At 34.6% G+C, this 27,199-nt stretch overlaps 1 protein-coding gene across 23 annotated transcripts in view; it reads right to left on the reverse strand.

The window, feature by feature from the left end:
* Positions 1-27,199, reverse strand: part of ADGRL3 (adhesion G protein-coupled receptor L3) — an 827,855-nt gene that overhangs the window by 83,764 nt on the left and 716,892 nt on the right. For all 23 annotated transcript variants that reach the window (XM_043572585.1, XM_043572597.1, XM_043572586.1 and 20 more), the window contains 2 exons: positions 13,704-13,913; positions 10,452-10,672 (listed from right to left, as the gene is read on the reverse strand). In XM_043572585.1, coding sequence (XP_043428520.1) covers positions 10,452-10,672; positions 13,704-13,913 — 431 coding nt within the window. The remainder of the gene's footprint in view (positions 1-10,451; positions 10,673-13,703; positions 13,914-27,199) is intronic.

A 27,199-nucleotide genomic window follows, 5' to 3' on the forward strand; every position in this document is an offset into this window, starting at 1 on the left:
TGCCTTACACCTTTGAACATGCAGTTCACCCTTGAACAACATAGTTTTGAAGTGTGTGGGTCCACTTCCATGTGGATTATTTTTTGATAAATACAGTACAGTCCTGTAAATGTACTTTCTCTTCCCTGGGATTTTCTTAATAACATTTCCTTTCCTCTAGTTTACTTTATTGTAAGAACACAGTGTATCATATATATAACATATAAAATATGTGCTAATTGACTATTGATATTATCAGTACGGCTTCTGTCTGGTCAACAATAAGCTATTAGTAGTTACGTTTGGGGGGGATCAAAAGTTATATACAGATTTTGGACTGCACAGGGGTCAGCACTCAGAGTTCTTCAAGTGTCAAGTGTATATTTAAAATATTACTTATATTTTTGACAGATATACACACACATATAAGTAATTTTATTTAATTGAAAGGGAAAAATCAAACTCATATTAGTGTTTGCCTCTAATATGAGAGTAGGAGGACTAAAAGTGGACCAAAGGGCTTAACCATATGTTTTATTTTAATAATTACTGGAAACAACATGCCAAAATACAACAGTCTAACATCTGAGTGATTGAGGCAGTGATGTTTACTGTTTTTCTTTTGACTTTTCCATAACTTAATTTTTTAAAAAAGGTTAAATCCTAAATTTTTAAACAAATTAAAAATAACCATATACTCTGAAAAGATCAATTTTAAAACAACAAAAATCCAGCTTTCTTCTACTAAGTTAAATATATGTAATTTCAACAGAAGTTTAATATTTGTCCTCCAAAAAGAAACTGACTACAAGTTCATATTTTTTTACATAGATGGATATTTTTTCCTATATTCAAGATAAACATAACAATCCTACTTGAAAAAATGCTATCATGGAAACAATAAACACTTAAACTGCTAGCTCTTAGCTTGCTTAATTAGTTTTCTTTTTGTTGGTCTGTTGTCCAAAAACTGTGGTCATGGAAAATAAAAGTATGGTGGTGCCAACAAGCAGAATCAAACCAGAAAATTCAGGTTTGAAATATGAATATTATCTTCATGCTGACCACAGGGTAGTTTGCTATCACCCTAATACAGGTGTGTGTGGAGGGGGAAGACCAGAACAGAGGAAGTATTCATGAATCTCTCTTGGTTCTCATCAAAGACCATATTTTCCTTCAAGATCTCAAGATAAGAACAATAAAAGACAAAGCATGGACATTTTCCCATATTAGAACACACACACACACACACACACACACACACACACACACAGAGTCCAAGAATGCTGCTGAAATTATAACATGATACAATACTAATAAATTTTGTAATGACTGTTAATAGTATAGCTCCTGTTGTTTTGTAGGTCAAACGTGTTTTTGAGAGCTAATTTAAGACATAAAACACATCTTCAAATTCTTTTTAAAAGAAAATGTGCTTCAAGAACTTCTGAAAAAATGTTACTCTACAGGTTAAGGATTCTTATAAAGATAATTTAAATTATGTTATTACAAAGTGCTTTGGACTAGGTAGGGAATTTAAAATTTTTAAATCATCTCACCAAATGTGTTGTTAAAATGAAATAATGCCATTAAGTTTTAGCCTTACAAAGCTTCACTTTTTGGAAAACAGTCTCAGCAAATGCTTTATTTGGAAATAAACATGCTTTTGGCATAGTGATCTTTAAATGTGGAACTGAAATTACTTCAGAAATTATTATTTTTTTTATTTTTTAAGAAAATGCTACAATATCTATTTGGTGTAATAGATTTAAATTCCCTTTGGAGAGGATCAGTGAAAGAGGCAATATGAAACACTTAAAATGTACTGAGTAAATCATCCCTTCTTGAGCACTCTCTGGGCTTGACTATCTTCTGGAAGGCAGTGTGGCAAAAATCCCTTTTCTAATTCGATTGCCATATGGCCACACCTGCTGTTGTTTTTGGCCACATGCTGGTTTTCTCAAAGCTTTCTCTCTTTCCCATTAACTACCTTAAAAGTTTGAATGAGTTCCCTGTGCCAATGTTGAAAGAATTCACCTGGCTTTAAGGTAAAGGAGAGTATTATGTCAGGTGTTTATTACATGCATGGACACATATTTCCCATGTCATGGTATTCAAGAAGTCTAGGCCATTCAATGTGATGTGGCTATAGTGAAAATGCTCAGGTTAAGAGGAGACAAATGTGAGAGGGACAACTTACTTCATGAAGCACAATAAAGTCCAGCGTGCAAATGGCTAGACAGACCTGTTATTGAAGAATATGATTTATCTGAAAATTGCCTTCATCCACTAAGCAATATTTAATTTGTGAAGCCATTAATGTTAATAGACCATTCTTGCTAATTTTTAAGAATGTCAATTTCTTTTTCTAATGAAATTCAGTCATATGAATGTAATTTATAAAGGATGTTTATACCAGTACAAAAGAGATGGCTTGCAGTTGAAAAAGCAAGTACATTCTGACCTCACTACATGCTTATTTGAAGTCATGTTGAAAAATATTGTGAGGTCAGATATATTTTGGAATTCAAAGGAGCACTTGTCATATATCATAAACCTTGACTTTTTTCCCATTTGCCTAATACAAAGAAGTCATAAAAATTATCTTTTTGTAGCATTTTTCAAATTATTAAACCAGAATATATTGTTATATATTTGATGAAGTCTTACTATATTAATACAAGTTTACTGATTAAATATTCAAAAGAATGGGCATATTGCAGAATTATTCTCTTCTAAAATGTAAGAAATCATACTGCAAATTAAATAACAAAGTGTTGATATCGAATCAGTCTTCCATAAAAATGTCAATTATCAACCCAGCCTTTATCACCTTCATGTATACACAGAAATAATAAAACAAATTAATTTCTCAAAGTAGAACATACTTCTAAAGCTTATTTTCTTCTACTATTAAATTACCATTTTATTATCATTAGTCATTTTAAAAAATGTCTGATTCTGTATTTAGAAAACTGGTAAGTTAATTACCCAACGTATATTAAGTGCCACCTAAAACATTTGTTTTACAATGCTTTTAGATTTCAGTAACATTATCAGAATTTACTTCCTTATGTCAAGTTAGCATGTTTAATATAGTGTCATTAATATGCTCTGGGACATTATGTTTTGTTGCCTATTTAATTTACTCTTATCCAACTAGATATCTGACTATTCTCTAGGGTCTGAAACAACATAAGTTAACAATGGTGTTTTCTTCACTTCTACTCGACTCCAAATTGCAGACTGAACCATCCTTGGTGAGTATTAAATGTAGCCAATAAACAATATTTGGCTACTACTAGACCATAAAACTTACAAGGCTTAATTATATCAGGTTGTTTATGAGAGTTTGTATAATACATAATATTTCTTTTCTCTGTAACATATGCAGATCTCTTTATATTTGTACTACAAATATCTGGCAAGATTGAAAGAGAAAAGAAGGAATAAAGAGAATTGGGGCAAGAAAAAAAGGAAGTGAGGGGGAAAGGGGCAAATATATACTTCAAGCATAATAACTTTGGTTCTAAACTCAGTGCATAGTATGTCTGTTAAGATTTTTTTTAAGTTTATGTATTTTGAGTGAGACAGAGAGAGAGAGAGAGAGAGAGAGAATCCCAGGCAGGTTTCATACTGTCAGTGCAGAGCCTGATGTGGGGCTCTAATTCATGAACTGTGAGATCATGACATGAGTTGAAATCAAGAGCCAGATGTTTAACTGACTGAAGCCACCCAGATGCCCTTGTTAAGACTTTTTTTTCCCCTGTTCAGATTTTTTTTTAACGCTTATTTATTTTTGAGATAGAGAGAGACAGAGCATGAACGGGGGAAGGTCAGAGAGAGAGGGAGACACAGAATCTGAAACAGGCTCCAGGCTCTGAGCCGTCAGCACAGAGCCCAATGTGGGGTTCGAACCCACGAACTGCGAGATCATGACCTGAGCTGAAGTCAGACGCTCAACCGACTGAGCCACCCAGGTGCCCCGCCCTGTTCAGATTTTTTAATGCCATTTTCATCACAGCACACTCATGCATCTAATCTTGAAATACTTTGTGAGCAAGTATATGAACTGGAAAAAATATTGGCAGAGTGATGCAGGAATGGAGTGTGACCAGTGGTAGTCAAGACTAGCATTTGTGGTTCACCTACAGCTTGGGATCGCAGAATTCAGCACTAGATCTCATAGATGAAATGCAGGTTATATTATCTTCATGTCCCCAGTATGTTACTTGAAAGATAAATGTTTCACTACTTCATCAGCAAAATACATCCTACACTTTTAGGGTGGACTACAAAGGTTAGAAAAGCTTTAATTTATTATTACTAACTGTTGGAATATTTCCCATGGTCCCACATTGCTTAAGTTAATTGAGGCAACAACATAAGAATTGTAATCACTACTCTATAAACGGATGCTTTTAATACAATTTATTGTACTAAATTAGAACAATATTGCTAATCATAAAATCTGTATTTCTTTATTTGTATCAGGCAAATAATAGTAACAGCAATAATAATATTTCTAATTCAATAAATGCTTATATATACCAGATACTTTACATATATGCTTACTTATATATAGGGGAGCTAGGTGGCTCAGTTAAGCATCCAACTTTGGCTCAGGTCATGATCTCGCACTTTCTAAGTTCGAGCCCCACACTGGGCTCTCTGCTGTCAGTGAAGAATCCACTTTGGGTCTTCTGTCCCCCTCTCCCTCTCTGCCTCTCCCCTGCCCACACTCTCTCAGAAATAAACATTTATTTATTATAAATTTAAAAAGATATATATATATATATATTCATACACATACACATATACATATCTATTTAATCATATATACAAAAACACATATTCTCAAACTTTGTAATAGTTTTGCAAGGTGCTTATTGATTGGAATTATAGATTGGAGAATGAAACTCTGGAAATCTAAGTGACCTGTCCATAGCTACAGCCCCTGAGGTGGGGCTGGAGCTCAAGGCCCTAAGATCTGAGTCACATGCTCTACCCACTGAGCCGGCCAGGAGTCCCCATCCAATTCAATGTTATTTAGCTGGGCTCCTTGTTTAATAATATTATAATCTAGTATTTAAAAAATATCAAGGGGCTCAGTTGGTTAAGCGTCCAACTTCGGCTCAGGTCATGATCTCTCAGTTCATGAGTTCAAGCCCTGAGTCAGGCTCTGTGTTGACAGCTCAGAGCCTGCAGCCTGCTTCGGATTCTGTCTCCATCTCTCTGCCCCTCCCCCACTCGTGCTCTGTCTCTCAAAAATAAATATTAAAAAATATTTTTAGGGGTGCCTGGGTGGCTCAGTTGGTTAAACATCTGACTTCAGCTCAGGTCACGATCTCACAGCTCATGAGTTCAAGTCCAGTGTCAGGTTCTGTGCTGACAGCTTGGAGCCTAGAACTGGCTTCAAATTCTGTGTCTCTGGCTCTCTCTGCCCCTCCCCCACTCATGGTCTGTCTCTCTCAAAAATAAGTAAACATTGAAAAACAATTTAAAAAAATCAATACTCACTTTTCTACCCAAATGATTACATGGGTTGAATAATGAAATGAAAATAAAAAACTGGGGGTGGGGGTTTTTAACCAGCACAGGGGAGACTACCTTTTTTAGAGTTGTTCTTAAACTATTGAGCTAGGGAGACAAATATAAGACTTAATAGATGATTTATAATAATTTTCAGATCATAAAATTTGATTTCAATTATTTTTAAGACCTTGGTTATGCTTCTAGTACTCAATGATGTTCTGATTCACTATAAATGTTTATGACCTAATTGACATATTTCGGAAACCCCTTAGAAATACTCAAGCCCACGTTTTAAATCTTGGACTATTCTTTGGGCTTTACTCCGTTCCAAGCCCTCCCTCCTCCTGGAACCTGCTCCCAATCCTTTTCCCATCTACCCACCATGTTAACCACTCCTTTCTCTTATATTATTTGATTGTGAGGAAAGTGGTATAAACTATAAATGTGATTTTCTCTTTAAAGAAAATTTAACTGTTAAAATGGTTTGCATTTTTTGGTAATATTGAGGTAATTAAAATTTACATGAACTAATTAGTTTCAGGTCATAAAATAAAAGTATCTGGCACAAAAATTCCAAATCAGCCCTGTTTAAATTATCGTTAAGTCAATACCAGCCTTTATTGTCTGACGGTATCATTTATTGGATGACGTCACTGAACGTGCATACGGATAAGAGTATAAGAGAGACTAAGAGAAGAAACAACAACAGAGATAAAATTGAATAAATGCCCATTGTTAATGGTACAATTTAGAATGTAGTCTACCAGCTGAGAGTTACTTATTTTTTTAAATGACTATACTGATCTTCTAAACTCATTTTTTGAATGTCCAATTATTGTGACTAAATGTAATTCTAAGTACATTCTCGAGAATACTGTCAGCACAGATAAAAAGATTTCACTAAACAATATCAGAAAATAATAATAAAATTATCTTACAAGCATTGTAAATTGATGGCAAACCAAGCAACTTCTCAAAAACAAATTATGTGTGTTTTGTGTGTATGTGTTTAGTAATCAACAACCCTAACAACATTTCATAGAAAAACACATCATAACGCATCAGCCAGATGAAATATGATAGTTACCACTATCTGCATCAAAATAACATTTATGTAACCTACAAAAGTAATTTTATCTCTGATTTTATCTCCCATTGATATGCTTCTCTACTTTTTAGAAATGTAAGCAATTATTACTATTATTATTATTATTATTAAAGTTTTCAGAGATAAAATCTCATTGGCAGTATAGTAAAATATAAGTACATTAAGAGGAGAGAAAAGGGAAAAAGGTTTATTATTATTTGGATTACTATAATATATATTCAATGGTTTTATTCTAGATGTACTCTGAGTGGTTGAAACTGAGGAGTAAAAACTTAATAATAATAATAAAGTTCCAATAATAAGTGAAATAGATTTCCTAGACATAAAAATTCAATGTATTGAGCTTAATAAGAATTTACAGAAAGTGGCTGATAATATGTTCTGAATTCTGGCTAATTCCAATTTATTTAAGACTGGATTTGTATTAAAAAAAAGTCAATGTAGCATATAAGAAGGGGCCGCTGGTAAACAGACAAACAAAAGGAACAGTGCAATTGAGATAGTAGATTTACACGAAAAAAAGAGGAGATGAACAGGGAGTCAGAAATGCCATCCAAAGTCAAATAAAAGCAATGAACAATAGTAACAGAAACTGGAACAACAAAGACCGATTTGATAATAAGGAACAAGATATATAATTCTATACATAGAAATCCTTCGAGTTGTGTAAAAATTCATTGCTTATATTTTTCTTTGAGAAGATATCTTGATTAAACACCTGATAGAAAACATTATCTGTTCATTTCAGCTTCTCAAGTAAATACAAATGACTGAATAATGTTTCTTTCTCCACACCTGCTTCTTCAATGGGCAAAATAGACACTGGGTTGGATGAATTCCCAATCGGTAGAAGTTAAACATTTTTTTCCATGTATTCTGAAGGTCTCTCTGTGGACAATGTATTTAAGATGCACAAAAGAGCCACCAAATGCTCTATGCCTGCCTATGATAGAATTTTAAGCAATTTTCCTTATTCTCCTCTCTCCCTCTTTCATCTATCGTTCCTTTTCTCTATATCTGCTTTGTTGCTCTTTGTGTTGGGAAAAATCATAATTGTGGAACCGAACTATTATCAAGGCTTATTTTAAATCAGTGCCTGGGAAGTAAATTAGCCTCTATTCCCACACAGTAATAATGTCAGTAAATGAGAGCTTCCAGTTATGGTGCAGGAAATTAAAGCAATGATGGCCAAAGATTGAACAGTCACAAGAGACTTACATATTATTGATTCTAAGAAAAGATAGATTCCTACTATCCAGAAAATGACATCTGTCTCAAAATAAATGACTAAAACACAAAGCAAGCAAGTCTGAGTCAGTTTAGTAACAGGAAAATTTGGAAATATCTAAAAAGAAAAAAATAAATAAAATAAAAGCAAATCAGGAACTGCAAGAGAGTAAAATGAAATTATTGAGAAGAATATTCGAATGCTATAAGGTCACAAATAATTACATATCACTCAATTTAATATCTGAGAGGGGATGTACATTAATTAAAGTATAAAATCCGATGACCTAAGTGTAGTGACTGCTAGAGAGTTCCTTTTTAAGTTGATGAAAACGTTGTAAAATTAGACGGTGGTGATGGGTGTATAACTGTGAATGTACTAAAATCTACTGAAGCATACACTTTGAAAGAGTGAATTTTATGGTATATGGATTATATCAATAAAGGTGTTATTAAAAACAACAACAACAACAACAACAACAACAACAAACTTTTGATTTAATCCCCCCACCCCTAAGAGGTCTTTAGAGGCAAACATTTTTAATGTCTTTAATCCTAATTTGTTCTACAGTGGTCACTGGGATCCACAAAATGAACTCAGACTTGACCACAATTCATAAAGGTCAGATTAAGAAATTATTATTGTTGTATTTAGACAAATGGCCTCACATAGCCTTCACCGTACTCCGGGTGGGGGAGGAGGGGGGGACAATCAACAGAAGTGAGACAGTCTTCTTTCAATCACAGTGCTCGTGCCTCGGAACAGACATGTATTCCACTTTAACTGTGCTCCCAGTAACACTTCTGCTTGTCTTCTCTCCTTATGAATTCTCTCTTCTGGGAAGTGAGCTGCTTTATTGCCAGCATATTCAGGCTGCTGATTGCTGGTGGCAAGTCATGAAATTTGGCTTATTAACTTCTGTACAAATTGATGTTATCTAACCTCATCTGAGCCTTCACTACTGCTTGGAAATCTTATTAATGTCTAATTGGCTCCTTAACACATTTTCCATAGTGCTCATTTCAAGGCTTTTCAAATCTCCTGTCCTCTCCAAATGACCTCACCTATTCACTCAGCCGAAGTCAGGTTCTTCTGCTTGATGGAAAAGTTCTTCCACTTCGAAATTTATCTTATCTTTTCTTTCCTTCATACTCATCTCAGAAGAGAGGGGTCATTTTATTCTTCCCAAAACATCCTAGTTTAGTGGAAATAAATCTGACCTGTTTTATCACACACATCTGCCACTAACTAGCTCTAGCATCATGGGCCAGGCAATTAATTATCTGAAATTTTTTTTTTCATCTGTAAAATTAATGTTTTGGACCATGTGAATTCCAATGCCACTTTCATTATTAAATAAGGTTTTCCTAATCTTATGTACAATCTTATGCCTTTCTATCCCCCAGGACCTTTCCTTTTCATTCAGCCTCTCTCTATATTAAATACAAATGAAGCATAAGATATTTTCTCTCTATTAGTCTCCTCCTATCAACTTGATTCTTCCCACCCTAGACATTCTTCGGACTTTATTTTTAAAAATTCTACTTCACTACCGTTATCATGAGTTAATCCTTTCATTATTTCTCCCACTTTTTCAGGGTGCAGGTAATACTTGAAAACTCTACTATCTTGCTATTGACTTCTCTCTTTGAATCTTCCAATTTGGTTTCTGCTTCCAGCACTAGCAAAATAATTGTTGCAAAGGACAAATCATTTTTCCTCAGTGCTTATCCTACTTGAATTATCTTTGATATAGAACACTACAGATGGTGATCTGAAACACCATCCTGAAACTGCCTTCTCATTTTCCTCATGATTCTCTTTCAAGGCTCTGGTCACCTCTCGCCTTTCTCTATTTTTATTTTCCCGCCTCAATCTATGTCCTAAATGTGGGTATTCATCAGAGATCTATCTTGGTCTTCTTTCTAATGTTTTTCTATTGAAACTTCCATTCATGCTCAGGGTTCCAACTGTTATATTGATGTGGATTACAAAAATATTTTTCACTGAATTCCTTTCCAGTATGTTGGACATCTCTACACGTATGTCTCACCAATTTGAATGTACACTGAAACCAAAATTCATCTCTATGACCCAATACTCGCCTAGGGAAAAAAAAAGGGAAAAATACAAGCTGCCCCTGTTCCTATTGTCTCTCTTTCTGTTAATGATATAAATTTATTTCCAGTAACTAGAACTGACAGGTAAGGAAGAACAGAAGCCATTAATATCAGGGACTACACTGTCCTCTGAATACGCAGTTTCTGACATAGCTAGTTCTACATTTGACAAATGTCTCAATGCTCTGAAAGATATTAAAACAATCATCTTCTTATAATTACTCAAGGGTATGATGTAGTTGTGGGACAATTAAGTTCTTTTCTAACAGAATCATACTGAATCTCAAGGTTTTTCCTCTTTCTACCTCATAACAAAAGTATACTCATGAATTGAATTACTCCCATTTGCTTCTCCAGTTCAAACATCTATTGCTATGTGGTGATATAAAGACCTTAGCTTCCAAGAAAAGACAAGGCATTTATTTCAACTAGATTTCAAAAGAGAAAAGAAAAAGAAAAAGGAAAGAAAACATAAACTCACACTTTATCTGTTCCATAACTCCTGTAGTCTACCGCCGCGGACACAGCTACTATGAGCGCAGGCATCCCATAGCCAACCAGGTAAAAGTATTTCCTCCGTGAATGCTCACTCTCAAAAACCTCCACCAGCATGATATAGAGTTGCACTCCCTCCAGGAACATCCAGGTGAAGGCCGCCAAGAAGAAGAAATGTAGTAGGGCAGCAAAAACTGCACAGGCAATCTAGGAAAGAGAACAAATGATTTGAATGACAACCAAACGGAATATCACCAACTACCATAACATCAAAACAAATATTTATCAGGGCGCCTGGGTGGCTCAGTCAGTTAAACGTCTGATTCTTGATTTCGGCTCAGGTCATGATCTCATGGTTTGTGAGTTTGAGCTCCGCACTGGGCTCTGTGCTGATGGCATGGAGTCTGCTTGGGATCCTGTCTCCCTCTCTCTCTCTCTCAAAGTGAATAAAAATAAACTTAAAAAAAATTTTATCAAGACTGCGGTAATACAATAGGTCTGTCAAAAAATAACCTAAATAAGATTCTTAAATTTCAGATATTAAAACCTAATTAAGTATAACCTACCTTTCAAAACTATATTTAACATTCTACTAATAATGTCTTACAGATGACAGCATAGTATTATAAGGAAAAATAATAATAAAATTTAGGAAAAAGTTCTAATAAGAGCCTAGTTATTGATAATTATTTCTGAGATTAAAGTTTTAAAAATATAACTATGAATTATTTTTCTTGGCCTTAATCATGGGTGTTCTAACATATTAAATTCTTCAATTATAAATGAAAGAGAAACATTAAAACCAAGGAGAATAAAAGCTCTTAAAATTCAAAACGAGGGGCGCCTGGATGGCTCAGTTGGTTGAGCATCTGACTCAGTCTCAGCTCAGGTCACCATCTCCTAGTTCCTAGGTTGCAACCCTGCAGCGGGCTCTGTGCTGATGGCATGGGGCCTGCTTGGGATTCTCTCTCTCCCTCTCTCTCTCTGCTCCTCCCCTGCTCATGCTTGCTGTCTCTCTCAAAATAAATAACGATTAAAAAATAAAAATAAAATAATTATAGTATTTTGTGATGGGATCACCAATTCATTATTATTATTTGCTTGTTTATTTCTTCCCTGCTTGATTTCAGAAAGGATTTAAGGTGGCATTGGGAAGTTCATACTAAAAAGTATAAAAGTAGGTTTAAAATAAAATAAAATAGAAGGCTCCAGAGTACTTTCTTTCCCTCTATTTCTTCCTTTCTCTTTCTTTCTTTCTTTCTTTCTTTCTTTCTTTCTTTCTTTCCTTCTTTCTTTCCTTCTTTCTTTTTTTTTTTTTGTTATCATAAAAAATGTTGGCCTAGAAGACAGCCAGCCCCTACTCTGGCATATTCTCTAAGGCACTACGAGTTTCAGCTGACCATATATTCATTTTCTTATGTGAGTTCTGGAATTCTCACTCCTTGGGGAAGCAGCAGTCTTTATTTTTAATTTAAGAAATTCTAGTTAAAAATCTATAGCTCCTACTAGAAAAAGGCAACAAATTTATAGAAATCATCAGATTATTACAGATTACAGATAAGTATGATCCTTGAGACAGAGACAAAGGCCAAGTCAGTTAAGAGAGATGGCGATGAGGATGTCTCACGTCACCAGGCTAGAGACAAAGCCGAGCCTACTCACCGTAGAAAAGGCAGGAAGAGGACACTTATCCAGCAACAAGAAGAAAGACAAGTTGGGCTAAGATGCACTCTACTCAACTTTTTCATATCAATCTTTGTTCTCTAGGCTACTTGTCAGAAGTTAGTTTGTGCAGCACACAACGTGTGGTGAAGTTTGTCATACCATATGTACATTAGGAAACAAAAGTATGAATAAGGTTTCTAAATGAAAAGAAATCACACAGCATTTGAATTGCAGGTTAACAAGAGAATGAAATGATTTCTTCTTGGAAATAGCACAGTTTTCCATTTCTTGCTTTTTAGAGTTAGAACCTCAACTATTAATTTTTGTTATTAGAAGACTTAACTCTTTTGGGAAAGCAATGTGCACTTTGATTGCTTATTCATATGTATGCATTTATGGGAAAAGCTGTCACATTTGTGTATGATAACCAATTAAAAGTAAAATCACCATAATTGTACCCTTTACAGCCATTAATCATGAATGTGTAATCACAAACATGAATCCAACTGCATTTTTATTGTAAAGTACTCCATACTTATGGACACATACCAGAGAACAGCATTAAGGGAATGAATTATTTATTATGCCTACCCATCTCTAAAAAAAATGGAAGTTTTTTTTTCTCAATTGCAGTTTAGTCATGAAGCAAACTTGTGCCATGTGCATGAATCCTAAGTAAATAGAACGGGCCTCACAAAAAGTATAAGCAGGCATAGAGTCTGTTGAATAATTAGATACTATCTGTTATTCACGTTTTCTGTTTGGTTTCACCCCAAACACTTGGCTGGTGCAGTTCGTTTCCCCCTTTTACTTTTCCTACTTCTTTCCTTCCTCTCTTTCATTTTCTGATGACTGAACATAGTAGTAAAGTACAAAGCTGGCATTAAAGATGTAAAAACAGAACTTGCACAAATGTATATCAAACAAAATTTGGGAAGAGTTTATAAATTCTAAAAATGACCTACTGTTTAAACTTTTCCAAATAGGTCAATTAAAAAAACTCATTTTATACATGAAGTTTTTAATATGATATAAACTGATTTTTTTTTTAAGTATATGATGGGGGCACCTGGCTGGCTCAGTCAGGAAAGCATACAACTCTTATCAGGGTTGTGGGTTGGAGCCCCACACTGGGTGTAAAGATTACTAAAATAAATAAATAAATAAACTTTAAAAAAGAGTATGTGATAAACTTTCAAAAATAACAATTGTATCTATCAGGAGAGATATTCTTCAATTCCCCACATGATTTTATTTAACATTCATCAATATTCTGCTCTGATAAAAACAAAATGAAACAAACACCCACACATACAAACTAATGAGGAGATACAGTTCCTTAGAACTGCAAGGTTACGAACAGAATTTCTCAAGAAATGCACATTCATACATCCTTAACATTCACTGCCTCTTTACAACAATGGGGTATGAAAAAGGGAAACTGAGTAAGATCTGAAAATTAACAATTATCTTAGACAACTAGAAGAGAGGATACTTTCAAACAAGAATATTTTGGGTATTAGAAAGCTGGAGAGGGAGACATTTTTTCCTAATATCAGTGGAAGCTGCTTACTGGTTGGTCCGTTCGGTTGATCCCAATCAGGAAGAGCAGTTCAGCTACAAAAAGGCTGATGCAGAGGTTCTTGTGGATGGTGTTACGGTCACTCTGGAGCCCACGGAAAAAGCAAAATGTGAAGATGCAAATCAGGAGACAAACAAGGGACAGCAAAATTCCAACCCACGTGATCACATCCAGAAGAAGGTCATGGACCGCATCACTGTGCTGGAAATACAACAGAAAAGCCATAAGTTGCACTTATGCATAACAGATTGTGAAGTCTTATGAGGGCCTGGATTCATGAAGCATGATTATCATAATGCGCTAAATATCTTATGTGCACACAATGAATAAGATAACTTAATTGTTCAGGTTTTCTAGTCCACAGGTAAAAGATTTTATATTTTCTGAGGTTTAAATCAGTTTGCTATTCAGGGATGTCAGTAGTGTTTGTACCTTTATTGATTAAATATGCTTTTAGGATGCAAATGGTTGAAGCAACCTAACTTAATTCTGGCCTAAGATTTCAGGGAAATTTTTATTTTTTCAACTCATATCACTTTTTTAGGTTAATTCTTTGACAACTCCCACTAGGGAATACTCTATTTAAAAAATTAAGCTATATGCTTAAGGAAGTGGTGTCTCAACTGAAATCCTTTTTCAATCACCAAGGGATTTTTTAATAAAAAAATACAATTCCTCTGTTCTGTAGGTTCTTTATTAAAATTTCCAAGGTTGAGTTCATAAAAGTATGTATTTTTATAAAGATTCCCAGTTAATTCTGATGAACAGCCACATATGCGCACCATTTATTTAGTGGAAGATCTAAAAGAGTGAGGATATACACTGGATTTATATTCATATTGAATGGCTTAAGGAGATCAGGAAGTTTGATCCTTGAAGGGTTTGCATGAATAGAGCCTGTTATACATAGATGGAAAATAAGCATTCAGTATTACTATACCCCATAGCAGCATAAAACAGATAGAGCTAAGAAAAAGAAAAAGCTCATAAAAGCTTCTGTACTAAAACTGCAATTTTTTTTTGGTTCTGTTAAAATAATCTTGAGAGTTCCATACCATCCATGTTCCTTGTTCTTTGTACTATCTCATTTCTGTCCTTGTTCCAAAATTCCAGACTCTATTCTTTCCCTATGGTAGATTGACTCTACCCAAAACACTTCTGTGAAGCATTAGAATATATAGTGGCCCAACACAGCAGCATGCCAAGGTACTGGAGCAGAGTTCAGAAATTGTCCATGAATGTCAATGCCTCTTTTCTTCACAAGTTTCTGGAAAAGCCCTGAAGACCTAACTTCCATAAGTAGGACTTCTTCTCAAAAACCTAACATTAGATTTTTTAAAAATGTAAGTGGCAAAGGGATCTGTATGATGCCATTTATACAAAATTTTAAAGGACAAAAAAAACAGTGACTTCGATTTTTATGGATATGTGCATAAGCAGTGCAAGTGTAATATGAGGATGGGAAATTTTTTAGTTAAAAACAAAGAACTGCATTTCTAATTGACATCTTTTTCCACTGTGTAGATCATACACGTTGCTTGTTATTTTAGGATGGAGGTTACTACATTTGGTTGTCTTCTACACTGTTAACTCACTTTCAAAATACATAAATATCCAGGTTTTCCAGTGTTACTTGTGTCTATTCAAACTTCATACTTTTAGGTTTTTTACAAACGTCATACAAAGATTATTCTGAATATGAAAATTCTTACAAGTGAGTCCCTATGCTGTAACCTAAATCATAGCTCTTCTCAGATTGCCAGATGAGACTTCACAGTTGTTATTTGATACAGAACTCTGCTAGCACACTGTCAATGAAACCGTTTTGAAATATTCCTGCATAACTCTAGGTATATTTCTCGGAAGGAGCTGAAATCATGAAAAGAAAACTACATGAAATTTTGCTTTAACTGCTTTGTTCTCCAGGGGACACTACTAACATAGTGTTGGGTCTCAGATAGCTTAAATTACTTTTACTATTTGAATGTGGAGAGTGGTTAGTGCTACCCGGTTCCCTGAACAGAGGGCTATTTGCTCTCTTCTTTGACTCAAAGGAAAGATGCTGTGTTTGAGTATCAAGCACCAATGTTCAGCACAGCAGTCTTCTATAATGGGAAAGATGGCAGGTATAATACATTCTCAAATGTATCCTAAAGACCTAAAACACTAACAAGAGAGAGAGAGAGAGAGAGAGAGAGAGAGAGAGAGACAGAGAGAGAGAGAGAGAGAGAGAGAGAGAGAGAAAGAAGGAAAGAAAGAAAAAGAAAGAAAGAAAGAAAGAAAGAAAGAAAGAAAGAAAGAAAGAAAGAAAGAAAGAAAGAAAGAAAAAGAAAGAAACCAAAAAACTCCTGCCTTTGTCTGGGTAGTTGCATTATTAGAAATGTATTTACTTTACTCAGTGCCTTCATAAGTCCATCAAAAACCCCATGCAGAGTTATTAAGAGAAGAATACCAGATGTCAAAACATCAGTAGAAAAGTACATTACACTCAAAGACAGAACAAAAAAAGTCTAGTGATTAATTCACCTTTCAGGTATTAGTGTCTAGCTCAGAAATCATCAACACCAACCACCCTGTGCTTACTATACTGTGATAGCAGCGCCCTTCAGGATACAACTCACCACTTGAATTTTATAAATAAGATGAAAGGAAAAGAACAATGGATATTAAATGCCAATAAAAGCTGTAAGTATAGCCTTCTTTATCATAGTGTACCATAATAGAACTTTCAGAAGGCCAAGCTATGAAAAAAACCACATCCCCTTCAAGAGGATGGCCAATTGAATAAAACTCTTAGGCACGGTTAACACTATGATGATTGATCAAGTATTCTTATTTCCAAGGTTTGATGTTTGTGAGCACTATATAACTCAATCACTTATAACATGTACTATACATAACATTATGTGTCTTGAAATCTTATTAATCTAATATCTTATTAATGTTTTAACCCAACATGTAGTACTACTAGGTTTGACAAATGAAAAACCCTTAATAAATATTTGTTTTTGAATGATGATGATAATCACATTCTGCTTAGACCAAATGCCTTAGAGCTGAATTACCTATATCAGTATAGGTTTAACATCCCTTTAATCTCCACTGAATGCTTAAAAAGGTTTCAAGTATTACATGTTAAAAACTGAGATCCTCATCATATCCTGTTTCTCCCTCCACCCTGCAAACAAACTTTTCTTCCCTCTGTTTTCCCATTTCAGTAAACAACAACATTCTTTGAGGTATTCTTGCCAAAAACTTACGAGTCACGTTGATTCCTCTCTTTCACATGCCACACTTTATCCACCAGGACATCTTGCGGGCTCTGCCTTCTAAAGCTGGTATATGCCCATCACTTCAACTACACTAAAGTGGTTGGAGCCATCCATTTTTTTAGTAGCCCCCTAACTGATCTCCCCACTTTGACCCTCACTCCCCTTCCCTCTATATACAACAGGGAAGAGAGATTATTTTTAAATATAATTCAGATGATATGACTCATTGATGAAAGGCATCCAATGTCTTCTATCTCAATGACAGTAAAACAGTCTTTCAAAGGTCTTCAAGGCACTATAACATCAGCATCTCCATGGCACCATTTCCTATTCTCTCCTTCATTCAGTTAATTCCACCGAGTTGTCCTGCTCCATTCTTTGAATATGTCAAAGACATTCCAGGCTCAGAATCTTTGCATTTGCTGTTCCCTTCGCCTGGAATGCTCTTCCAAAAGGCAGCTGCATGGCTTACTTGATACCCTCTTTCAGTCCCTCTTTCAAACGGTACCTTCTCATAGTTTTTCTGAGTCACCATATCTGAAATTGCAACCACATTTTCCCATTCTGACTCTTTCTCTATTACTTTTCCTGCATTATTTTTCTCATCAGCACTTATCTACAGTATATATTTTGTTAATATTGCTTGTCTACTGTCTGTGTCTCCCTCTAGAAATTATACTCCAAGAGAATAAATTGTTTTATCTTTCTAATCACAATTGTATCCACAGGTATAACACAAAATTATATACCACAGAGTGGATGCACAATTAATATGTTGATTGAATGACTCTCTAATTATCCCCATCTTCTAGAATGGATTTAAATTATAAACTAAAATTTGTATCATGCTGTCCATTGCACAATCTTTGGAACTCTTTGGTTTTTAAATCACACACTCTAAAATCTTAACTAAAAGATAAAGAAAATTAGAGCTGAAGAATGAGAAGGATGTTACACCATAATATTTTAAGATATGTTGAAACATCAAGGTGTTACATTAATTATGACAATGGAGGCCAAACTATGCAGCGAAGCAAGAAGACTTCAGAAATAAGTCTTAGGGTCTCAAGGCATGGATTTAACCCTGCCACTCTAACTTCACAATTGTTACCTTGAACAAACTACTTAACCTTTTGAGTATCAAAAGCCCCATACACATAGAGATAAAATGACTGAGGCTTCAGCGTCTTGTGATAAGTAATTAAGATAATATATATGAAAGCAAGAAAGTCAATGTTTCTTATTTCCTTTTTAAAAAATTTTAATGTTTATTTATTTTTGAGAGAGAGAGACAGAGAGTGAGCCAGGGAGGGGCAGAGAGAAAGGGAGATACAGAATCCAAAGCAGGCTCCAGGCTCCCAGCCATCAGCACAGAGCCTGATGTGGGGCTTGAACTTACAAACCGTGAGATCATGACCTGAGCTGAAGTAAGACGCCTAACCGACTGAGCCACCCAAGTGCGCCTCTTATTTCCTTTTTTAATTTGAAAATAGTCTGGATTATTTTCTTGTTTGACAGCAGCCTTCATTTAAATAATCAAAAGTCTGTATGAATGATAAGGGTTGGATCAGAAAAATAATAACTGTGACAAGAATAAATGTTAATGTTATTTTAACTAACATTAAACATTGGACACAAAACATTATTCCAACCAACTGATGAATTACCTAAGTTCACTTTGTAACATTGCCAGTTTATTTTATGTTAATTATATTTGTGCTATTGATGAATTAAGGTCACAAAGTGCCTGCATTATCTGAAGGAGGCAGATTTTAACTTTAGAATCTGAATTCTACATACACTATTGCACAAATGTGTTTATAAATTTTACGTAATATAACACAAAGGTGCTCAATTTCACCTTTATATTCTTCTTTAACCTATAACAAAAAGACAAAGTAGCAATGGGAGATATATACCTAATCGCCCCCCCCCCCCCCGAGTCTGACCATACATAGATTACTATAATCTGTTAGGAAGAATTCTTGAAAAACTCACAAAAAATTTTTTAAGACAAAAAATCAAAAGATTCAAGGAGATTAACTTCTTAAGAGAAGATGGAGAGGTGTGAAAGGAAATCTTCAAGCAGAATACAGAATGATTCCCAGAATGATATTCCAGAAAGAAGATACTTCTGGAAAATGAAATGGTTCTATACTCTCTAGAAAGAAATTTTTATTAAAACAATATTTGTTTTTCAGGTTTTCTATGACATTTCTATTCATATTTGAAATGCCAAATATTTTGTCAAATCTACAAAAGTTTGTGATTTTCTGTTTTCTGTTTGTCTTAGTGAATTTGCTTTGCCTATCACCATGGAGAGCTTAGAGAGTAACACAAATGTCACAAAAGGGTGAGTGTCAAATTTGGGGGAAAAAAATGCCCTAAACAATGATGTTTTGTGGAAGACACTCTGTCAATGTAAAATACTCAAAGATACAAACAGGTACATTTAATGAAACTAAATCCAAATTTATGGAAAAGGAAAACGTGATTTTCGTCTCATGATTTTAAATTAATTAATCTGAGTACACTAAGACCTTTGGTGGAAGTCTTGATGTTTCTAACTTTATTGTCCAAAAGGCAAGTCAACAAACAAGATGGAGAAATAGATTGTGAAATGTTTTTCATTTTAACTGCATAAGTGTTTCCAGATGGGACATGAACTATGTGAATTAATTTGTAAACCCTCCGGATGGTTTTTCTTTTATCATAATTTCAGAAAGTTATATTTTCTAGACACTACTTGAACAATCACTCCATATAATTATTAATTCTTGGCCAGTAATTATCAAGAACCTGTTTAACTTTCTGCATAATAATGTATCATTTAAATGTTCAGTCAGATTTGTTAAAGCATAATAATATGATTTTTTAAATTGCCTCTTAAACATTATCTCTTTCTGAAATATTTGGAACATAACTAAAATAAATTTTCTTTCTTTCTTTTTTGCAAAAATATGAGCACTTGCTTTGCTATTAATGTATCACAAAAGCATAAGACCAGTAAGGTTACAAAAGGCTATTTTCTGATGAATGTTGTGTAAACTGTGTAAATCAGTTCCTAGCATTGCTCTAACTCTTGGGAGACAGGTCATCAGACACAGTTCACTCTGCAAATGCTTGCAAAAATAAAGGGTTCAATGCACTCAGGAAATTAGGATTTCCTTGTGGAAGAAGATGAAGGTCAAAGTTGAGTAAGACAGTGAGACGAACAACATAACCGCATTTAATATTTTCACAGTAAATTAACCAAAAAATCAGCAAAATTTTTCAGATTTGTATTACACTGAAAAAAAAAACAATTTAAATATTTTCAGGCGTTTACTGCTAAGAGAGAAATACTGGCACCTAAGAGCACACAAAAACATACATAACCAACTGTCCTTTGGATTCAACGGAACTTATTCAGCAAATCTTGGTTTCAAAAGTGTAGCATAGCAGCCTCAAAGTTATTTGACATTTTCTTGCTTTGAATTAAAAAAATATTTAACTCACCATATCTGGTGAGCCAAATTTACAACCACCATAAAATAAGGAAACAGAAAAGAAGATAGTAGAAAATGTAGGAACTAAGTATCTTACTGGCGCTGCATTAAACACAGTAATAGGTTAAAAAGGGTAGATTAAAGTTGATGAACCAATAATAGATTAGTGATGAGTTAGAACTTTTCAAAGGCAATGAAATGACTGAGCAGTAAATAAGAAAGAAGATTTTATAAGTATCTGGGATGAGGGTAGGGAATGAAGCTAGGCAGACAGAAAATTCCATCCTTAGTGTTTCTAAGTAAAGTAAGGTGATGATGATGACGATAGCCAAAACATAACTTTTAAAATGTCATACTGTGTTAGAAGTGCTTATTTGTTTTATTAGGATATGCAATCACATAAAACATTATGATGTGATATTATTATTATCTCCAAGTTATAGATGAAGGAACTGAAGCACAAAGAACAAGTAATTTACTCCAGATGATTCACTTAGTATGCAACAGAGAAAGGATTAGTGGTAGGGTAAGTAACTGTCGAGATTTGCTCAGGACTATCCTAGCTTTATGTTTTCGAATGCTGGGAAAGATCCTTCATGAAAGGATCTCAGCCTTGAGAGATGCTTCAGAAGTTTGGGAGAAAATTATAAAATCTGTATGATAGTCTGGCTGAACACAGGCTGGAAGCTATACTATCTGCAGTGTCAAATTCATGTAGCATTGATTACCCATTTTCTTTAGCGACTCCTGCTGTTTTTCACCCTGACTCTTGATGTTGGCATCCGTTATTTGCACTTCCCAGCATCGGATCATCCAATGTTGCATCCCTCTGAGTGATAACAGTTTCACTGCTTGTGATCATGTCTTCCTCTTTGACTTTGGATTGATTTTGGTATGTATCCATTTGTATGTATCCATTGCTTTGTATGGATTGATTTGTATGGTGCTTTGTGCTACTTCAAGTCTTAACACTGTAAATATTGTGACCATGTTTCTAACAATTCATTACTGAAACTGAGAATGACAATAATATAATAAGATGACAATACTAAAACAGGCCAAACAACTGTGCTATTTTAAAGACACATGGAAGAATTCATGAAACCATATTGGAGAAGTAAGCAAAGTAGAGCATTTTGTACAATATGCAGAAATAAATTTGGGACCACACATGAGAGAGAAGGTTGTATGAATGTGGATATGGAGGTTGAATCTCACAAGTTTAGGATGAGGCAGGAAAGTTTTTATAAAACCAAAAGTTTTTTTTTTAATCTCCCCCCAAAAAAGACACGAAAGCTCAGTTGAAATGAACACTCATTGAATGCATTGGAGTATACCATAAGAATAAACATTCATTACTGTTTGTTCCCATTATTGTTTTGTTCCTGACTTGGAGATTGCACATTGCAGTGCTGTGAGAAAACAAAAGGGGAAATTTGGATAGCCAATGTTTTGTCCCTTCATAGTGTAGACCTGATTCTGTCAGATCTTAACCAATGACCATACTTTAGTATATCAGGTGACATATTGAATCATGGCAATAAAATATGTTTCCCCTAGCTCTTAGGTATTTTGATTTGAAACGTGGGGTTTGAACTTTCTTTTTTTTTTATGTTTATTTTTGAGAGAGAGAGAGAGAGAGAGAGAGAGAGAGAGAGAGAGAGAGAACCTGTGTGAGTGGGGAGGGGCAGAGAGAAAAGAAGAGAGAAAAGTCCAAGAAGGCTCTGTGCTGACAAGCACAATGCAGGGCTTGAACTCCCTAATTGTGAGATCATGACCTGAGCCCAAATCAAGAGCAGGTTAACCGACTGAGCCACCCAGGTGTCCCGAAACAGGGAGTTTGAAATCATTTTCTTGATTTCTATAAAAGTTTTAATGGAACTTCAGAAGACATAAAACAAAAGATTGTTGACACGTTGTCCAGGCACAAAATAGACTTTGCACATCTATGCGCATATTCATAGACAGTGCAAATGTAAATTTTGGAAAAGTCAATCCAGCCTATAAACTTCTTACCTACTAAATGTCCTGTATACCTTGTACACAAGGTAAGGAGATGTGGTTTGCTTACTATGATAATGAAGTTTCATAATGAAACTTTTTGGTCATTTTTCAGTTCCCTCAAAATGGGCAGAGGTGTTTTTTTTTCCTTTTCTTTTTTTTTAAATTTTCTAGAAAGGGAAGGAGACAATCTCCTAAGACATGTACCTACAAGGTGGATATCATTGCTGCTGGCCACAGAGAAGACGTGAGAATATTGGCCTTCTATAAAATCATATTTTCAAAGTGTGGGACAAGAAGAATGTCTTTCCCTAATTTCCCTAATGACATTCCCTAAGAATGTCTTATATGACAGATAAGAATGAAGAAAAAGATTATAATAAAACAAATTTTTATGACGTTTCTCCAAAGCTACTGAACTCTGAAAAAGCTATAAGGAACCGAGAAAAAGATAGACTGACTCCATTTGAGTTGCATGAATTTCTGTGTAGGGGATTTAAGATTCCCCCCCCCCAAAAAAAAGTCACCAGAAAGGGCAATCAAGTTAAATAGGACTTTCTCATTCCCTTATTAAAACCTTTATTATTATTTGGAAACCAATCTTGATTTCATAAAGTAAAGTCACCTCACTGCTTTAAAACCATTATCCTTGATAGTGTTTTACATTATTTAACAACCAGTGTGCTTGGAAGTGTTTAAAAATGATGAATATTTTGAACACGGAGATGAATTCACAGATGCAAAAGAACTGATTGACAAACAGCTGGTCTACCAAAAGAAGCTTCTAGATACAAAGTGGAAGGGCATATTTAGAGAGATGAGAACTAATTCCTACAAGTCTAAAAACCTATTAGGTAAAGATATTAAATAAAATCCTTTGTATTCTATGCTCAATATTTTTCTTGAAGGTTTTATTTTTAAGTAATCTCTACACTTAATGTGGGGCTTGAACTCATAACCCCAAGATCAAGAGTTTTATGCTCTACCAACTCAGTCAGGCACCCCTAGGCTCAACATTTCTGTTGAGAAGATATTTAGTTTGATGTCATCACATTGGATAAAACATAATACTAGGAATGTATGTAATATGGGCTTGGTAAGAGCAGAACCATAGGTCAAAGTGAATTTTACTTCTGACTTTATTCAATTTTAATTCTCAAAAAGAAAAAAAAGACAGAAAAAGAAAGAAACATGTCAGAGCTATTTCTATTAAATATGAGTGATCTCTCTCTCTCTCTCTCAAAAATAAATATAATTTTTTTAAGGGAGTGCCTGGGTGACTCAGACGGTTAACATCGACTTCAGTTCAGCTCATGATCTCACAGTTTGTGGTTCTGAGCCCCGCATCAGGCTCTGTGCTGTGTCTCCTCCTCTCTCTGCCCATCCCCACTCACACTCTGTATGTGTGTCTTTCTCTCTCAAAAATAAACATAAAAAAATTTAAAAAATATGAGTCATATCTGTTTAATTATGTACTAACTTTTTGAAGTCTCACACTTACATATCTTAAAAATACACAATAACATAGTCCCAAAATTTAAATATCCAATAAAATTCACAGTATCAGAGGACAGAAAGACACATATAAAATGTTTTATAGTTTTTCACACTTATTAGCCCTACTATTAATTAGTGTTAAAAACTATTAATGTCATTATTCAGTAGCAATAACACAGATGTACATAATTACTCATTAAATATTAAGTATATTTTTGATCTGGTAGTGCTGTTTCTCAACGAGCTCTCCAAAAGTTGCTCACTCTGGTGGCCAACTACTCCATGCTCTTAACAACTTCACCAACAGTGGAGAGAACCACAGATCCTCTCCTATATTCCTTTTCTGACCAATTTTACTAAGTTCCTTAGAAATGGACAGGGCCAGGCTTTCAAAGGTAAAAACTTCCTTAAAATATCTTTTGAATGCAATGATTAAATCTAACAGTTTTATTAACACGGTTTGCCAGTGATTATTCAGCAAATTTCCTAATTCTCATACAAAATGGGTAATCTCTACTAAGATTGTTTCCATTAACACACACACACACACACAATTTTTGAAACTACATCTTAAAGGGGTTAGATGATATGGAATATCATAGAGGAGCTGAAGAACAATGAAAGGAAACAATGGAATAGCCAGACTTGAATTACGCAGATATGTTCATTGTTATATATGTATCATTCTTCACATCCAGTAATTTCCTTCCGCATGTAAGCAAAGATAAATTCACCACAATAAGAAAGAAAAGTTTTAAAATAGAAACAAATCAACTTAGGTTTAAAAGAGAAAGTAATTTTGCATGACTAGATTATGAAAACCATACAGATAGAAACTACACCAAACCCTAAATATCTACTAAGATTTTGGTAGATTCATGCTAAAAATATTCCTTGTATGCCTGCTATACTTCAGGTACTAAATAAAACAGAATGTAGATATAAACACTCAGATACACACACACACGTGCACACCTCTTATTTTTACTCCATTATTCCATTTTCATTTGATTTTCTTAACTAAAGCAATTTCAGGAGAAAGAAAAACGGGATAGTAACTAGGCTTTCTTTTTTCCACTCTCATGAATAAATTTATTGCATTTTAAACAGAATAGGGGTCTTCCAGATAATAACCCTGGGGACAATTACCACATAGGCCTATAGACAATAACTTGAGCTAACATTAAATTTTACAAAATTAACATCTTAAAAGTTCTATGAACTGGTAGTTAAACCAGTAAGCAAGCGACCATAGAAAACCTTTAAATAGTAATGCTTACACTATAAGGATACATGTAGTAAACTGGCAATTCTTTGAATTGCCTATAACAAGTTAGGAAAAGTGGTTCAGTTCAGCCATATCTTTGTTCAAATCCTTTTCAAATCTCATTTATACAAGTAGACCTAGTTGCCTACCTTAGAAAGCTATATAAATAACTATTCTGGAAAACCTAGCCTAATTCCTCTGGAGTCCAATAGTTCTCTAGCTTTATCACTTTATTTACTACATACAATGGAATGAAATAGGCTAGGCAAAAAGAAGAACAATTGCTGAATAGTCTCAATGTTAGAAAAGAAAGTAAAATTTTGTGATCTGGAACAAATAGAATACAGTTAGTAAACACATCAACTAGTTCTAACGAAGAACAGTATAAGCAATTGAGGATATTTTTAGGACATTAGAATGGAGAAGGTTTTTATGCTTAGTTTATTTGCTTGGTTGGTTGATTATACCTCCTTAAGCATGGGAAAATTGTGTAAGTAAAGTCATTATATATAAAATAATTTAAAAAATAATTCTTTCAGTTAGTCAGTGCCAAAAATTGTTGCACGAATGAAGAAGAGACACAATCAATAAAAAAGATTATGTATTGATTGTATTAGTATTGATTTATAATTTCACTTAGATGGAATTTGGGAGTGCTGATAGTGCAGGAATTGACAATGTCCGTCTAACCAACACTTTGAAGGGCTGGAAAGTTATATGCAGTTATGATAATATCTTGCTGCAGATCTAGTATTGGCTATTTCATTGTAAAAAAAGAATCTGTCACTTCAAAAATTGATGCAAAGCACTGGCCTTCACTCTTCTCTTTTTTAGGGAAAACTTAGCTGTGCAGGGGTATATAAAAATCATTATAATTTATTAGAAATAAAACTAAATATTTGGGTCTTGACAGCTAAGTATTCCCAGGCTCAAGAGCTCAAGGGTTTGGAGGTCAGGCAAGCATATAGTGAATTAAAAAATATTTTAAGTGGGGCATCTGGGTGTCTCAGTTGGCTAAGCGTCTGTCTTTGGCACAGGTCATGGCCTCACAGTTCATGAGTTCAAGCCCCACATCAGACTCTCTGCTAGCTCTCTGCTGGCCCTCTGGCTGTCGGCATGGAGCCCACTTCGGATCCTCTGTCCCCCTCTCTCTCTGCCCTTCCCCTGCTGATTCTCTCTCTCTCAATAAATAAATAAACTTAAAAAACTTTTCAGTAAAGTTTATAATTCTCAACACGATTTTAATATTTTTTTATTCAATCCCTAAAATAATCCTGAGATAATTTTAGAAAAAATTACTAGTCTTATGTAACTGATTTAATAGTAGGAACAGGAAGTTCAAATGATTTGCCTGAGAACAAGAAGCAATTTCCTTTGAACGGGAATCATGACTCTAAGTCTCCTGATTTTTAATTCTCGTTCTAAGTTCTCTTCAGATTATAAAGCGGGCAAATAAATTATGATGATAATACCTATTGTGGTTATTGTGAGCTAAATGAAACAATGTATGTAGACATTAGAGACATGATATCCATGATATCCTATCATTATAGGATATGGTGCCCTTTCTGAGAGGGGAAGTCCTCACCCAATCTCCAGCTTTGGAATCTCCATAAACTTGATTACTTATCTTTTTTTTATGTTTATTTATCTTTGGGGGGGGGAGGGGCAGAGAGAGAGACACACAGAATGTGAGGCAGGCTCCAGGCTCTGAACTGTCAACACAGAGCCCAATGTGGGGCTTGAACACACGAACTGTGAGACCATGTGGGACACTTAACAAACTGAGCCACCCAGGCACACCTTCATTACTTATTTCTTATAAAATATTTCTCACTAGAACTGCAGATGAATCTCCAGTTCCTATTCTTAGTCAAGCTTATTTACTAAAGATGATAAAGAACCTAAAAATTGTAAGTATGAGGATCCACTCTGGGTATGAGAAGACCACAGGTCTCTTTT

The sequence above is a fragment of the Prionailurus bengalensis genome, chromosome B1 (assembly GCF_016509475.1).
Source record: "Prionailurus bengalensis isolate Pbe53 chromosome B1, Fcat_Pben_1.1_paternal_pri, whole genome shotgun sequence".
NCBI classification, from domain to species: domain Eukaryota; kingdom Metazoa; phylum Chordata; class Mammalia; order Carnivora; family Felidae; genus Prionailurus; species Prionailurus bengalensis.